Source organism: Rattus rattus, chromosome 3, assembly GCF_011064425.1.
Source record: "Rattus rattus isolate New Zealand chromosome 3, Rrattus_CSIRO_v1, whole genome shotgun sequence".
In the NCBI taxonomy this organism is placed as follows: Eukaryota; Metazoa; Chordata; class Mammalia; order Rodentia; family Muridae; genus Rattus; species Rattus rattus.
Window position 1 is genome coordinate 201,114,518 of NC_046156.1, and position 16,211 is coordinate 201,130,728.

Sequence of the window (16,211 nt, forward strand, 5' to 3'; positions counted from 1 at the left end):
GGGCTGAGAGAGGTCATTTTGGAATGCCTAATCCAAGGGAAGAAGAAAAGTGGGAGGGTGGGTTAACAGTTAGTGATGCCCAGAGAAGAACTGAAGAAAAACAAAACAAAACAACAAACAAAAACAAAACATCCATAACATCCATAACAAGTTCTGATCTTCCTTTGGATCTCCCACGGAAATGAGGATTGTATTCCCCTGTGGGGATAGCCCATCTCTTGGCAAGAACTTCTGAAGGATTTGCAGATAGGGAATGGGTTTTTTTTTCCCCCAAAGGTTGGGCCACCGCCCAGCTGAATGTTAGGATTAGTATGTGGGGGGAAGGTGGGTCCTGGTGAACTATGCAAGAATTGGGTCTCTTAACTCCTCCAGTGTGTTGACAACCCAGTCAGTGGGCTTGGTGGGCCCGAGCTATGTGCTCCCTGCTGTTTGGATAGGGCTTCCTGGGGACAACTCGGGGAGATGTTGAAAGCCGGTCTTTGAGAAGAGACTTACCCCAAAGGTCTACCTAGCTATTCTGGGCCTGGAGCAAAGCTAGTGCAGACTAGGAGGAGAGGGGCTAGAGCACTTGGGGGGGCTCTGTGGACAAGGAACGCCCCAAGGGACGAGGCCTCTGGGCAGCCAAGAACTGGGGAGGGCATCGAGGCATGCTGCCAGGCACTGCGCGGCAGGGAGAAGAGTGCAGTGGGGTGGCCCTTGGGGACCCCGAGGAGGACTGAGACTGGAAGAGGACGTGCAAGGACTGAAAGTGGGAAGACTAAGCCGGCCGGCGGGCGGGCGCCCTGGCCAGAGTGTGGGGAGCTGGGCGGCGCGGGCCGAGGCGCGGGCGGAGCAGAGGGCGGAGGCGCGGGGCGCGCGTTTGGGGCGCTGCGGCGGGGAGGGTGGCGGCCGCTGGGGCGCGCGGGCCGTGTGTGCGCGCTCTGCCGCTCCAGGAGGAAGATGGCCCGGGAGGGAAAGTTGGGGTGACGCGCGCTGCCCCCGGACGCTCGCCAGGGGGCACGGAGGCGAGCCCGACAGAGCGGCGGCCACCCAGGCTGGGGGGCGCGCAGTCTGGGCACCGCCGTCACCACACCCGCCCCCTCACTGCAGGTGGCCGTGGGAGCTGGGAGTCCGAGTGGCCCGGGGGCGCGGGCGGGCGCGCGCGGGGGAGTCCAGCTGAGGGATGGGCTGCGCCCCCAGCATCCATGTCTCGCAGAGCGGTGTGATCTACTGCCGGGACTCGGATGAGTCCAACTCGCCCCGCCAGACCAGCAGCGTGTCGCAGGGCCCCACGGCGCCCCTGCACGGCCTCTTCGTGCAGACCGACGCCGCCGACGCCATGCCCCCGAGTCGCGCGGCGGGACCCCCGGGCGCTGTCCGAGTCCGCAGGTCCCGGGCTGAGCTGGGCAGCGGCAGCAGCACGGGGTCCTCCGGGCCCGCAGCGACCACCTGCCGGGGCCGGAGGCGCCACTGCTGCAGCAGCGCCGAGGCCGAGACCCAGACTAGCTACACCAGCGTCAAGGTAAATGCTGGCTGGTGGGGGGTCATCCGTCGGGTCTGTCCTAGGTGGGGGGTTCGTGCGGGAGTTGGGCGATCGATTGGGGGAGGGTGTTGCTAAGGCGGAGTTTACTTTTCGTTTTTTTGTTTTTTGTTTTTTTGCCGGTGGTGAAGGCCCAGGGAACTGGAGATGAAAAAGATCCTGGAGGTGCAGGGGAACAAACCTAGCTGGTCCTGGGGTGGGGACAGGTGCAGAGTGCAGCGCAGCGGAAAGCAATTGGGGCGGCCTGTTTCTTGTTGAGGGAGGTCAGCCTGTAGCCCAATGGATGCAGCTGGAGGGATGGGTATGCATCACCAAGAGCATGCGAGTTCCTCTGAATGAAACCTGAGCCCTGAGCTGGATCTGTATGTGGTGCAGCCCCAGCACCAGGATGTTAGAGCGCCTCAGGTTCAGATTTTTACCTGCGAGTCAGCGGGGCTGGATGGAGTTCTCTGTACAGCGACCCAGTGCAGGGATTTGTGAATGAACCAGACTGTTTATGTTTGAAGAGCTATAGAAAGAGACTAGGGGAGAGCCAAGTGGAACCTGTTGTTACTATAGTGTTTCTCTGGGATGACTGTATCCTGGACATTATTGAGAGAACCCAGCCAGGGTTTGGAATGCCAGCAGTTCAGGGCAGCTGTCTCAGGATGGTGGTTCTGCAGACGTCTTCCGGGGTGTGTGTGTGTGGGGGGGGGGGTTGTGAGGATGCGGAAAAAATGGTTAAGGCAGTCTCTAAATAGTTCTTGATGGAAATCTATTCCAACGGTACTCATCGATATGTTTTCAAAGTACGATTGCATCCAAGAGGATTTCATTGTGTCAGATTAATTGCTTTATAGCAAACCAAAGAGCGTCGGTACATCTCATTGGGTAGAGGAAAAATATGGTCTCTAAACTCTTAATGCTAGAAAGACACAGCTCTTGTGTAGTCCGCGGATTACCAGAGACCATTCTATGGTTCCTTGACAAAGACACAGTTGTATATCTAGTAGTAAAAATACACTCAAAAGTTGGCCCAGTATGAGGAGGCCCTGGGTCTTCCCTGGACTAAGTGCAGTCACACTGGGGGTGGGGGCGCAGGACGGATAGTGGGCTGCCTTTCGAAGAACTTCATTTTTATACTAGGAAATCTCATTTTGCCACATATAACTTAACCAGTGTTTACTAATGGCTTCGATGTTTCTCTGGTAATAAATGAGAATACCATTAACATAAAAATACCATTTAACACATACCTACTGTGTATCAGGACTAAGTTTATTTTCTTGCTTTTGGACATTAACAGTCTTATCTCATTATTTGTTACAGAGGCTGTGGTGGGCATCAAATTTGCTTCTGTTTGCTGCTCTCTGGGTCTCCTGCCAGCAGCAGGAGACCATAAAGTTACCATTAGAAGAGAGATTTCAAGGTGCTAAGAAGGCTATATTTAGTAACATCTTTAACTTGGGGTTTTGAAAGGAGATTTGAAGGCCAGAAGCCGTCATCAAAAATAGTGACTACTCGTAAACTCTGTGGTATTTTGTTTTGGTTGCTCAAGAGAAACTTATGTATTTTTTTTTTTTCTTTTCATAGTAGCAAGGAACTCATGTTTAGTACCTGGCAACCCCAGCTACTTGGTGTTTGTTTAGTGAGCAGACAAAAAAGAAATAATGAATGAGACTATTTTTCTCTGTCTTAATGCCTTCCTCAAGAGGCTACTTAGAAACCAAATGGAGTAAAAACTGGTGGAGAAAATGAGCCCCGGTTATTAGCAGTTACTATAAACTTGAATAAATCTTGTGCTACTTGGCTTAAGTGTTAAAAGGCTTGACCTGGGAAAGAATTTAACTCACTTTATCAACAAGATTTCCAAACAAGAGCTTAATTTATTCCAAGCCATTACTAGGAATGTTTGGAAAGGAGAGTGATATTTCAGTGATTCCACATGAATATGCATCACATAAACCTCAGAGATCATACACTTGAAATTAGATCAGGTATATTTATATAAACACTGTGGAACGTATTATCACACAATTACCCCCAAGGACTTAATATCCCGTTAGCTTTCCACTCAATGTTCTATGGCTGGTTTCAATTATAAAGTTCACATGTTCTGTTCCCTTACATGGATGAAATGATTTTGTAAAGAGCATTTCCTTTTGCCTTTTAGAGTAAGAATTCTTTTTTCCCGAGTGTGTGATAGTTGGCAGCCATGTGGTTCCTCTTCTCTCTCTGAGTGCTTGTATAGAGAAAGAAAGTCTTGGCCATTTGGACCTATTTACAGCACTGGTTGGTTTCAATGCCCATTTTCTTATTCTTTATCACCAAGGATAAACAATATCTTCATTATCCAATTGGCTTCTGGTATTCCCCTGAGTGCAAAAAAAAGTGTGTTTGATCTCTCTCTCTCTCTTTTTCTAGCAATAATTTATTTCATTAAGCTTTTAGAATGATGAAGCATTATGATGTCAAACATGATGTCAACAGGAACCTTCTTGAATACCTAATTGGCAAAAAAAAGATTATAAACATTAATAATTCATATGCAGTGTAATGATATCACATGAGTTTCCATTTCTGGTAAGGAGTTTGTCTCCCAGTTGCTGTAAAAATGCAGCTTCCTAGCAATTCATCTCCCTCTCGCTTGCTTTTTTAAAATAGTACACTAACGGGAGACTCTTGCAGGATGCTCACTCCTGATGCTTGCTGGTTCTGTAATTCTTGCTCAGAAATCCTCAGAGGAGACAACTGAACTTCCCTTGGGCAGGAACTAGGAATTCTTACCAATCTTTTCTGCTCCCAGCTGTTGCCGCTCGGAGCACCCAGGACTCAGAGTTGGTCCTAGTAGTCTTTACTGATGGTACACTAGACTTTCTCCTTCCTCCGCAGAGGTGAGCTGATCGTGGATGCGAGCGGTGTCATCCAGTGGTGACCAGCCAGATGACTGTGCTGATGGCCACGACTTCTCCTGTCTGCCCACTTCACCATGCTCATATATTCCTTCAGCTGGTATTTGTGCCAACCTCTCCTGCAGATGCTGGGGATCTGGGAAACATCCAGGCTTAGCGAGCCAAGCCTACAGAAGAGGGTAGATCTCTTCCACAGGGGCGTGCTTAAACCAGTTGCTGATGACTTCCACAGCATTGTTCCATGGCATTCTAGAGTCACTGAGGATCATGCTAAATCTACTCTACATAAAAGGGGAAATAAATATTTATGTGACCTCACAGCAAAGAATGAGTTTTACTGGGATGGTAGCAGGAGGAGAAAGGATTAGAGCTACTTTTTTTTTTTTTTTTAAATAATAGTTCTTGTTTTTCTAAGTCATGATTCAATGAGCTTTTAGGAGATGTCTTGTTAATGATCTGGGGGCCACACTTGAAGAGCCCATGCTTTAAATGAATGAAGTTGTCCTGTGGCCCAGATAAATTATGTGCGGCCATCTATAGCAGAGTGTATTGTCCTTTGGACACAGCTCTCTCCATTTCACAGTTGTGTGCAAAGTATAAGTGGGAAGAGTACTGGGCATGTAGCCCACTCAGGTTTCTTGAGGTTCAGTTCCTCACAGGATCATCTTGGGTTTGCATGGACCCTGATGGTTTGCATGGCCTTCCCGTCACAGTTCCTTCAGCTGCTTCTGACATGGAGGACCATGCGGTGCATGATGGGCATTTGCAAGGCAAGGGGAGATGCTGGAATCTGGTTGGATGTCAGGCAGAACAGTTACAAGGTCTGATCCTCATTCTTGGAGTTCTTGCTATTATTATTTCATTATATTTATTATTTTATTATTCTTTTACTTCAAAGCAAAGCATGGAGTTTACTAAGCTCTGACGAGTACTATAATTTGTAGTAGTCAGACCCGGATTTACTTTCTGCCATTTTGTATTGTTATCAAAATCCTTCCCGGTCCTAACACACAAATTACAGCCAGTGTTTGCTTTCTCCTTTTCTTCAGTGCTGGGAATTGAACTTATGATGTCTTATATGTGAGGAAGCCCAAGGGATCCTATTTAAATGTTTTCCCTTGATTTGTGCTATAGTTATATTAGTTTTAAGGACAATGAGAAGATTCTTCTTCTTCTTTTTTTTTTAAAGATTTGTTTATTTATTTTATGTATATGAGTACACTGTAGCTGTCTTCAGACACACCAGAAGAGAGCATCAGATTCCATTACAGATGGTTGTGAGCCACCATGTGGTTGCTGGGAGTTGAACTCAGGACCTCTGGAAGAACAGTCAATGCTCTTAACCGTTGAGCCATCTCTCCAGCCCGAAGATTCTTCTTTTTAACACTTTTGAATAAGACTTAAACTCGGAGCTGTGCAAGGGTGGTGCACACCTTTAATCCCAGCACTTGGCAGGCAGAGGCAGGGGATCTCTGGGCTCGAAGTCAACCTAGTCTGCAAAGTGAGTTCCAGGATAGTTACAGCTCCACAGAGAAAATACGCCTCAAAATAACAAAAACAAAAACAAAAACAAAAACACCAAACGTAAAACAAAACAGCAGCACTTCAAATCAGAGAGTGACACTATGCACTTAGAGGTGAGACAGTTTCTGCTGACATCCTCCCGTGGTGACCACCTGTGGACACAGGGCACAGAGGTGAAGACAGGGAAGGTTCTGTGCCACCTTGGCAATGGGCCAGGAATCCAAATGGTAAGGAGAGAATATAGAGTCTCCAGGCTGGAAAACCACCGGGGGCGGGGGGAGGGGACGACAGATGAGAACTTTGGGGCAGATGGGTAAATACGATCTAGATATTCAGGGTCTTCACAGAGGTGACAGCCACTGAGCCAGGTTGAGGTTTCTAATGGGGGAATACGAAAGTGTTTATTTTCTGGTTTTGTGGGGATCTTGATTGGGCATGGCGAACTCATGGCTACAGGAATTGCTGCAGACAATTGGAGGCCATAGGCAACCACTGCACTTGGATAAGGTAAGACAAGCCAGCCATATCTTCCTTGCTCCATTCCAACATGGCTTGGGCAGCAAGCAGAGAACACATAAGGTGATAATTTTACCAAGTTGCTGCTGCTAAGGTGTTGGCAGGAGGAAAGGGGGTCAACAAATGAGTCTGCAAGACCCACAAACTAGAAAAAGAGAAAACTGTCATTACTGTTATCACGGGGATGATGGTTATAGTAACCTCAGGGACAAACCTCAGGTAGAAGTATAGGGCAGGGAAGCCCCCAGAAGCTATGGCCTTAAGGAGGGATATGAGAGTTGCAACTGGTGAGGGATTAGAAGCCTTGGAGAGAGAGAGAGAGAGAGAGAGAGAGAGAGAGAGAGAGAGAGAGAGAGAGAGAAAGAGAGAGAGAGAGACAGAGAAACAAACAGAGAAACAGAGAAACAGAGACAGATACAAAGACATAGAGAGACAGGCAGAGACAGAGTGGTAGAGAGAGACAGAGAGAGACAGCACAAAGACAGACAGGCAGAGACAGAGACAAGTGGACAAATAGCTTCATGGAATCGACTTCCCTTTCAGGGATCTCTTGGCTGTAGCTCTTTCACCAAACATGCCTGTGTACCAGAAAGGACAGGAGTGTGTTGGGTGGAGAGTACTGGGTTCAGGGCAGGGTAGAGAGTAGGACTGGACAAGCAGATCCTGATCCTATCCGAAGGGCACTAGAAAGTGGGACCAGCTGCTCTTCTGAGCTACAGACAGAAACTCAGAGTGAGGCAGACAGTACAGAACCGTGTCTTGAAGACAAGTGATTTTTATGTGTGCCAGATTCCTTGCTTGTATTTCCGGCTTAATGACTTGTGCTAAAATCTGTCCGGTGACCCTGACTGGGACCTCTAAGTGCTACACACCCACCCTCCCCCTCAGTTTCACCCTTCATGTTTCTGCTGACTCTGGTGCCTCTGCCCTCAATTGCTACCCCTCCCTCAGGGTTTGGTGTGGTCAGAGATAGCTCTATGCCCCTTGAGACTCCAAGGACCCAGCCTGGCCACTTTATACCCACCCCATCCCCCACCCCAGTTTTTACTTTCCCGTACCTTGTAGATTTCTTTCCTCAGTCCCTGAAACTGAGAAAATTTTGATTTTTTTAAAATATGTGCTTATAAGCTGGTATTTTCAGTAAAGAATGTGCACATTTTGACAATGCTTTAAACTATTGAGATGTGTGTTGGAGTCTCTTACTTATTGTGGGGCTGGAGATGGAGCCCAAGGCCTCTCACATCCTGATCAAGTGCTCTGCTGTGGAGTCCCACCCCTAGTTTTCTGGGATTTGTTTTAGATTGGGGAGGGGGAAGTTGCTTTCACAGTGGGAACCTTGGTGGCCGTCATGCTAACAGCTTAACAACCGTGTTTTACTTGAGCATTGGTGAAAGTTTTCTCCTGTTTCCTCCCCTCCCGTGGCATTGACTTAAGATTTTCTGACTTCCCCAGTTTCCACTCATCACCTCTCTCCTGCTTCCTTAGGAATAATCACAGAATTATTATTATTATTATTATTATTATTATTATTATTATTATTATTATTATTATTATTATTCCCGCCGTGGACTGGCACTGGCCATGGAATGCTGCTATTCCACTCACGGCATGCCTAAAGAATCCAGTGAGAGCTGGGACAAAAATCAGGGAATGGTTTATCTCAGTTAATCCATCAGCGAAAGAAGGACCATTTTGTGTCCTATCTTGTTTTCAAGGTAACATTGTATAGATTCTTTTTTTTTTTTTTTTTTTGGTTTTTTTTTTTCGTAGCTGGGGACCGAACCCAGGGCCTTGCGCTTCCTAGGCAAGCGCTCTACCACTGAGCTAAATCCTCAACCCCGTATAGATTCTTTACATGGTAAATTAGGTGGATATGAAGACATTGGCCGTTAAGCCTTTGCTCTACTCTGATCCTTCCAACTACCCTGTTTCCCCTTAATTCCCCTTAATTGACTCAGAACTAGATTCTTTTTTCCATTCTCAAAACCAGAGAAAATGGGCCCCAGGGGCCGAGAGCATGTATTGCTCTTGCAGAGGACCCGGGCTTGGTTCCCAGCACCCCTGTGTCAGCTCACAGTGCCTTCTGGCTTCTGCAGGCACCGGGGACTCTTGCACTTTGTGACCAAGCAGGCAAAATACTCATATGTATAAAACAATCTTTAAAAAATATGGAAAATGAAGTTTTTAAGAAGTGGATCAAACTGCCTAAGGGTAAGACCTGGACTTGGGAAGAAAGATTGAATCTAACCCCAAACTTCCAAAGCACTGATCTTTACTACTTCTCCATGCACCCCCAGGGGTGTGGCGTGGGTCCTTTGGAGAGGTCTATGGTGGTTGGTGATGTGTTACAACTCTCTGTGGCACAGAGAAGAGGGCCCTAGAAGGTATGCAGGGAAGCAAGGAAGCTTAGAGTGGAGTTTTTCTTCATACACATCTACAGTCGCCCTTTCTATCTGCTTGGTTTGGAGTGCTGCTTTAGGTTAGTGGAGGATGTATGTTGTATGTACATATGGAATTCATGCCGCTCCATACACAGAATGTTTTCATTGGTCACAATGATGTGCTCTACCATGATTCAATGCCAGTATTCTTGTGGTTGCTGTTGTTATCATCTTGGTAGTTAAAACGAAGTTTAGGTTATGTAGATAGTTTTGAAACATTGTTTTCTATCAGAACATGAAATCCATACTTTCTAATAGATTGGCTTGGCCAGTGTAGACTATCTGAACTTATGGAAATGGGCTATCCAGGAACTTGAAACCACCACTACTGACTGATTTACTCTGCTTCAATGGGTGTTCCAAAAGAGAAGGTCCCAATCAATCCTAGAATGATTCTAAAGCGATGCTTGGGTGGGGCTCTTGGGTCTGCACAGGCAGAGGCTGGCAGCCAATAGCCTGTTGTCATCCTGAGATGGTTCAGCATGGGATTCTCTGATGTCAACCTGTACCCCAAAGCCTTGCTCTTGAACCATTTGAAGGAGTGTTGCTGGCTTTTGTAGGTGATCTGGGATGATGCATGCTACCCTTGGGAAGATGGTGTACTGTAGGTTCAAAACCTGTTTTCTTTTAGACAGGAAGAGAAAAGTAATTGGGTACAGCTGCCTATGTGAGTTTCAGAGTTGAGAGAAGACCCTGGATTCTGGAAGAAGTTACAGGAAGGCACTGAGAGACTTACAAGCAGCCTACTACATGAGTAGCATAGAGTAGCTTATTTATTTTTTAATTTTTTGCTCTAGAACCACACAAACACAGTGCTCAGGAACCGAGTTCAGATGAAATAGTCTTTGTCTATTTCAAGGCTCCCGCTGTGAACCCAGAACAATGCCAAATGAATGTGAAAACTGGGTAATTTATATGTTTTTGAGACATTGTTTTGTAAGAAGCCAAGGCTGAGCTGGATCTTACTATGTTGTGCAAGCTGGCCCAGGTGCCTGCTCTTCCTGCTTCAGCCTTCCACAGCGCTGGGATTATAGGCCTGTGCTACCACAGCCAGCAGAGAAGAGATCAAGCCAGTGCTGAGCAGTCCTGGGCCCAGTGGTCTTTGGGTAACGTGAGAGGCAGTCTGGCCTAAGATACTGGGGATTTGAGGAAAGCAAAAGTCACTAATTGCATTTTGCGCTGAGCCTCAGTTAAAACTATTTTAACACAACCAGCAGATTGTGGTACTCAGAAGACGGATGGTAAATAAAGATTGAACCAAGGTCCCAGGAGCACATCTGGGGATACACACACACACACACACACACACACACACACACACACACACACTCCCCATCTGCTGTGGGACATGTGGTAAGGAGAGAAAGCTTAGGTGGACACATTTCCATGTGAGTTACTGCTTTCTCCTTCCAAATCTATGTAGTGGTGGGGTCTGCAAATCCAGTTCTAGGCTCTCTTCCCCACTGGCTTCACAGAGGTCCTCCTGTCCCTGGGATGGTGGATCAGAGCCACATGGAACCCAGGGTAAGTTTTCCAATACCCCAGCGACTTTCTCTAAAGTGGTCTGACCTACCAAGGACCTCGGAACCTTGAGATCTGTTGAATCTAACTGCGAGCCCACACATCTCTGGATGAGCTCTTGGTCTGTTTAGTCTTACCTCCTGAAGGGCAGTGAGAAGGAAAGCCACAGGATGCTTCCTCCTGCTTTTCCAGATTTCTCCTGCTTTTCCAGATTCCTCATGCAGGGAAGAAGAGATGATTCCAAAGGCCGGTACATCTGTGAATCAATGTGAGAATCTGGAATCCTGCAATCAGATTCCTATAACAGGCACCTCTCACTATGGTAAAGATCTTCTAAGTTCACCTTTGTGGTTATTAGTAGGGTTCAGTTCCTTGATGACCGTTAGACAAAGATTGGAGGCCACCCTCTATTCTCCTTTGATCTATTCTTCTTTGATCTCTCTAACTTAGCTATCTGTCTATCTATCCATCTATCCATCCATCCACAACCCATCCATCCATCCATCCATCCATCCATCCATCCATCCATCCATCCATCCATCCATGGTTTTTTAAGACAGGGTTTCTCTGTATAGCCCTGGCTGTTCAGGGAACTCACTCTGAAGGCCAGACTGGCCTTGAACTCACAGAGATCCACCTGCTTCTGTTTCCTGAGTGCTGGGATTAAAGGTGTACACCACCACTGCCTGGCTACATAGCAGTTTATATGACAAGGAATTCTCACACTGCTTCTAAGCCACATGGCTGCCATTGGGAGTGGACTTTCATCTAGAGGCAATGCAATATGAGGCATTTAGGTTTCTAGGTCAGCACAGACAGGGTATTTAACCCCTTCTGTAGCTGGGCTACATCCATAGTACAGAGACAGTGCTGCTGTGAGAGATACAGACAATTGAATCAGGGCTTGTTTCTTTTTCTATGTCTGCCTTTTGGGAAAAGTGGATTTAATTAGAGGGTGACGCAGGTGAGAGAGAGCCTTCAGGAGTTCCTTTGGGGAGCACTTACAGGGGAGAGTTATGGGAATTGATCCTTGAGTGTGCTGGGTAAGCAGAGGTTCAGGTAGTGCTACGAGGGAGGACACTGAGGCACGTGCTCAAGGGGATCGCTCAGGCCCAGGCTCAGGCTCAGTGCAGCCAGAAACCCAGAGTGGCATCCGTCTTGTGTCCTCTCCTCAGTGCACTGCTTTACCTGCTGCTAGGTAGAGTCGTGTCTCCTTCCTTACTTCCTCTTCACTTTAGTATGTGCTTGTTTGTTTTCATTTATTCTTCTCCCACCCAAGACATCCCAACTGTAGACTCCCTTCCCTCCCTTCCTCTTAGTTCTACCCACTCCACTTCACCTCTCCTCCAGATCCACTTCCCTTCAGAAAAGAGCAGGCCTCCAAGAGGGATCAAGAGAAGACGGCATAAGAGGGTGCAGTACAACTAAGCACAAACCCTCTGGTGTAGCAACCCTGTGGGAGGAAGTGCATCCCGAGAGCAGGCAAAGAGCCAGAGACAGCTCCACTCCCGTCGGTAGGATTCCCACAAGTCCCAAGCTGAACAACCACGGCATGTATGCAGAGGACCCAGCACAGGCACACGCAGGCTCCGTGATTGCCTCTGCGCAGAGGACCCGGCACAGGCACATGCAGGCTCCGTGATTGCCTCTGCGCAGAGGACCAGGCACAGGCACATGCAGGCTCCGTGGTTGCCTCTGCGCAGAGGACCGGGCACAGGCACATGGAGGCTCCGTGATTGCCTCTATGCAGAGGACCCAGCACAGGCACATGCAGGCTCCGTGATTGCCTCTGCGCAGAGGACCGGGCACAGGCACATGCAGGCTCCGTGGTTGCCTCTGTGCAGAGGACCCAGCACAGGCACACGCAGGCTCCGTGATTGCCTCTGCGCAGAGGACCCGGCACAGGCACATGCAGGCTCCGTGATTGCCTCTGTGGTTGCTCAGTCTCTGTGAGCTCCGATGACTCCCGCTTAGTTGATTCTGTGGGCCATGTTCTCCTGGTGTCCTCAATGCCCCTGGCTCCTATGTTCCTTTCTTCCCCTCCTCCTTGGGTTCCCAGAGCCCTGCCTAATGTTAGCGTGCGGGTCTCTGAATCTACGCCCATCTGGTTAGTACGTTATTTTGCGTTGTTCCAAGTCCTGTGTTCCACCATCTTGTTCTTTACATGTCTTTCTCTCCACGTGAAGTCTGCTACTTGGAAATGGCTGGTCTCTTGTCTGTTCTCTTCCTTTCTCTCTTTCCCCCAGTTGCAATCTATTTGTTAAGGAGCTGGGATTCTTTGTCCTTGTAGACATTCTCCCAACCCAACCCGAGGCACAGCTAATGTGGTTTTTCTGCCTTCGGTATTTGGTAGGACATGATAGTAGGATTTAGAGGTTTAATCTGATTAGGCTCAGTTTTGGAAGTGGAGGTGGGGGTAAGCCTACATTTCATTTTTTTTTTCTTTTTTCTTTTTTTTTTCGGAGCTGGGGACCGAACCCAGGGCCTTGTGCTTGCTAGGCAAGCGCTCTACCACTGAGTTAAATCCCCAGCCCCTACATTTCATTTTTTTAAAAATTATTTTAATTTTATTTTTGAGACTATAACTCCATCCTTTCTGCCTTCCATTTTCTCCCTTCAATCCCTCTATGTGCCCCTCTTTCAAATTCATGGTCTCTTTTTTTCATTAATTATCACATGCATCTATGTATACGTTCATATAGATTTCTAAGGATTATCCACTCAGTGTATGTAGTATTACTTCATGTATGTTTTGAGGGCTGACTGGTTAGTACTGGAGAGCCATTGGTGTGATCGTCCATGGGGAGGAGCGTTTCTCCCACCCTCAGCGTTCCTTCATTGCAGGTATTCTGAGGCGGTGTAGTATTTCCTCCACTCACTTTGGCATGTGTGCCCTTGTCTTGCTCAGCTCATGCTGAGACAGTCATGTAGGTGTCTCTGTAGTAATGTCCTCTGACATTACTAGCAGACACAATCTCACATCGAACTCTCTGATCCCCTGGCTCCTACAGTCTTTCCGCCGCCTCTTCCGCAATGTTCCCCAAGCCGTAGGTTCAGGAGTCGTTTTGTAGATGCGTTAAACACACACTTCCCATGACATGATGGCATTCCTCTCGTCAGCAAGCCCACAGCAGTGGCCTCTTCATGGATGCCAGCCCTTACCAGTGACCATTGCTTTGATGCAGTAGCCAGTAGGGGCTGGAAGAAGATGATGATCCCATGCTACTGTTTCTTCTCCATTCTCCGCTGGAGCAAGTCTACAAAAGAGCAGCCTCCTTCCCGAAGCTCGTCAAAATTGCCCATTTTTTTTTTTATCTAACTTGGTGAGGAGCTTTTTTTTTTTTTGAAGCAATAGTTGCAGCTACGTTTATCATTACATTTTCTTTTTCAGTCCTGACACCTTGTCCATGGATAACGGTTCACTTACCATACCAGAGGCACCACCTGGCAATCTCCTGCTGTCTCAAGGTTCCAAACATTATAGAACCTTATTTACAAAGTCTTAAGGATAGCCTTGAATACAATATGTAGCCCAGGATAGCCTTGGATTCATGGTGAACCTCTTGCCTCAGACTTCTGCTACTATACTCCTATTACAGCACCTTTTCTGTAATTTATTTCTGTGGTAACTAAAGGGCAGCCTGGGGTGACGGAATGGTTTGCACTGTCCAGGGCCTAAGATCCATCCATGCCTGTATTTGTCACATTTATATTGTGATAAAATACCATGACCAAATAAAGTTCTGGGAGGAAGGATTTATTTGGCTTCTGGTTCCAGAGGGGTAAGAGTGTGGTACAGTGTGGCAAGAAGCAGCAGGCATGGCGGCAAGGACTGGGTTCCGAGAGCTCACATCTCCTGTGGCACATAGAAAGCAGAATGTATGGGCTGAGAACAGCCTGAGTGTGTAAACTCTCAAAGCCTGCCCTTCTGTGACATGGTTCCCCCTAAATGTTCTCAAACTGCACCACCAACTCGGAGACCAAGTACTCAACTCTATGAACTTAAAGGGGACGTTCTCACTCAAACCACCATACTATCCTATACACATTTTATGGGCCCAAAGAACCAGAAAACTCTTCCTCCTTGTAAACTGTGAGTAATGCATTGTCACAAGTGTGACAGAGGTACGGTCCCTATAAATAGTCTAGGGTCTCACGAGTGGGCATATGGTGAAGTTGGGGGTGGGGTACAGAAGTGTACCATGTGCCCCACAGTGTATGTGGGGTGTGTGGTGTGTGTGTGTGTGTGTGTGTGTGTGTGTGTGTGTGTGAAGGTGTCAAAGTGTCAAGGTGTGGCTGGTTGGCAGGAATTAGGAGTTAAGTTCTATGGGATGAAGCCCCTTCACTGGGTAAGTATGATCAACGGTGAACTGAGGAGTAACGTCATTGAGGAACAGGCAAGCGTATGACCACAGGCCCTGTATCAACGAGAATGTGGCAGAATGGGAGTTCGTGTTCTTAGCCAAGAGCTCACAGCTGCCAGATGCTTATAGAACCCAGGAGAACCTACTGAGAATGAGCGTGACGTGGGAGGCGTCGCCAGCCGAGAGCACCCTTGGGTTCTGTGGTTTGCAGGCTGCCAGGTAGGGTGGATGCTCTTGGGTTGACGCTCGCTCTAGAACAGCACTGTCCCATGGAAGTGTGAGGTCAGGCACAAAGGAAACCACACAGGAAGTCTTTGAGTTTTTCTTTAATTCGACGTTTTCTTCAAATGTAAAAGCAGATAATTGTACGACTGATATATTAAGAATGTTATCATGTCAACTTAATATAAAAATTAAGATCATTACCATTCTTTTTTTTTTTTTTAAAGAAGATTGGAACTAAGCCTTTGAAATCTGGAATCTATTTTGCAGTTATAATGCATCTCGACATGGAGTAGCTACCTTTATAGCATATATTGGCCTTATACATGGCTGTCACTCTGCCTTATCAATCAAACAATTACAGTTTGGCACTGTAATTTGATAAGACACAGGGAACCAAAGTTTTGCTGGGTATTTGCGTCTCGGTGCTCTTTTCTCTATTTCCCTTTGGTGGTGTTGAGAACTGAGGTCTCCCTCGCTGTCTTCTTAATGGCATTGCTGGGTGGGCTCCTCTTAGATCGAGTCTCTAAGGAGGTGCTGCAAGAAGTTAGAGAGTGGGAGAAAGGGAGAGAGGAAAGCAGAGGTGTCTGCTTTATGGAAATGGTGGGCCACACAGGGTGACAGTGCCACCCCTCCTGCTGACCATCACTAGTGTGGGCTTGTGAGTTCCCACTCAAGGTGTGAGCGGTTTTGTGCCTGTGTAAGCCACCTCTTTGGCCGTTAGCTCCTCCAGCCTCACTCCATGTTTACTTCACGGTCTCTACCTCCCAACACCTTTGCCAACAGTTGTCTCTGCTTTCTCCTGTCTTAGCATGTGGCAAATGCTTCCTCGGCTTTCCCACCAGACACCTGGGGCTCGAGGTCAGAAGGAATTAGACTATAACCTCCTGTGGACCACCTACTTAGTTCTCTGACTTGACCTCTCTTCTTGCCACTTCCTTCCTCTGCCTAAGGAAGATAGGATCATCTCGTGCACACAGCTGCTGTGTGTACAGTATGACTAATATGTACACTGCTGTTAGCTCCGAGGGGAGCTCTCCGTGTTATTGGTTATGGATAACGACACGAGAGTCAGAATTGAAAGCACATCAATCGATATTCTTTTTTTAATCGTGGAAAAGTCGAGATCTATACTCTTTGCTCCACGTTCACACCAGCTGGCCTCAACAGCTACAGAATTAAGCCTACTTATATTGATATCACACCCCACCCT

At 47.4% G+C, this 16,211-nt stretch overlaps 1 protein-coding gene across 1 annotated transcript in view; it reads left to right on the top strand.

The window, feature by feature from the left end:
• Positions 1–927: 927 nt before the first annotated feature.
• Positions 928–16,211, top strand: part of Pde8b (phosphodiesterase 8B) — a 199,082-nt gene continuing 183,798 nt past the window's right edge. Inside the window, exon 1 of the mRNA XM_032899014.1 lies at positions 928–1,501. Within this exon, the coding sequence (XP_032754905.1) occupies positions 1,163–1,501 (339 nt within the window). The 5' untranslated portion in view covers positions 928–1,162. The remainder of the gene's footprint in view (positions 1,502–16,211) is intronic.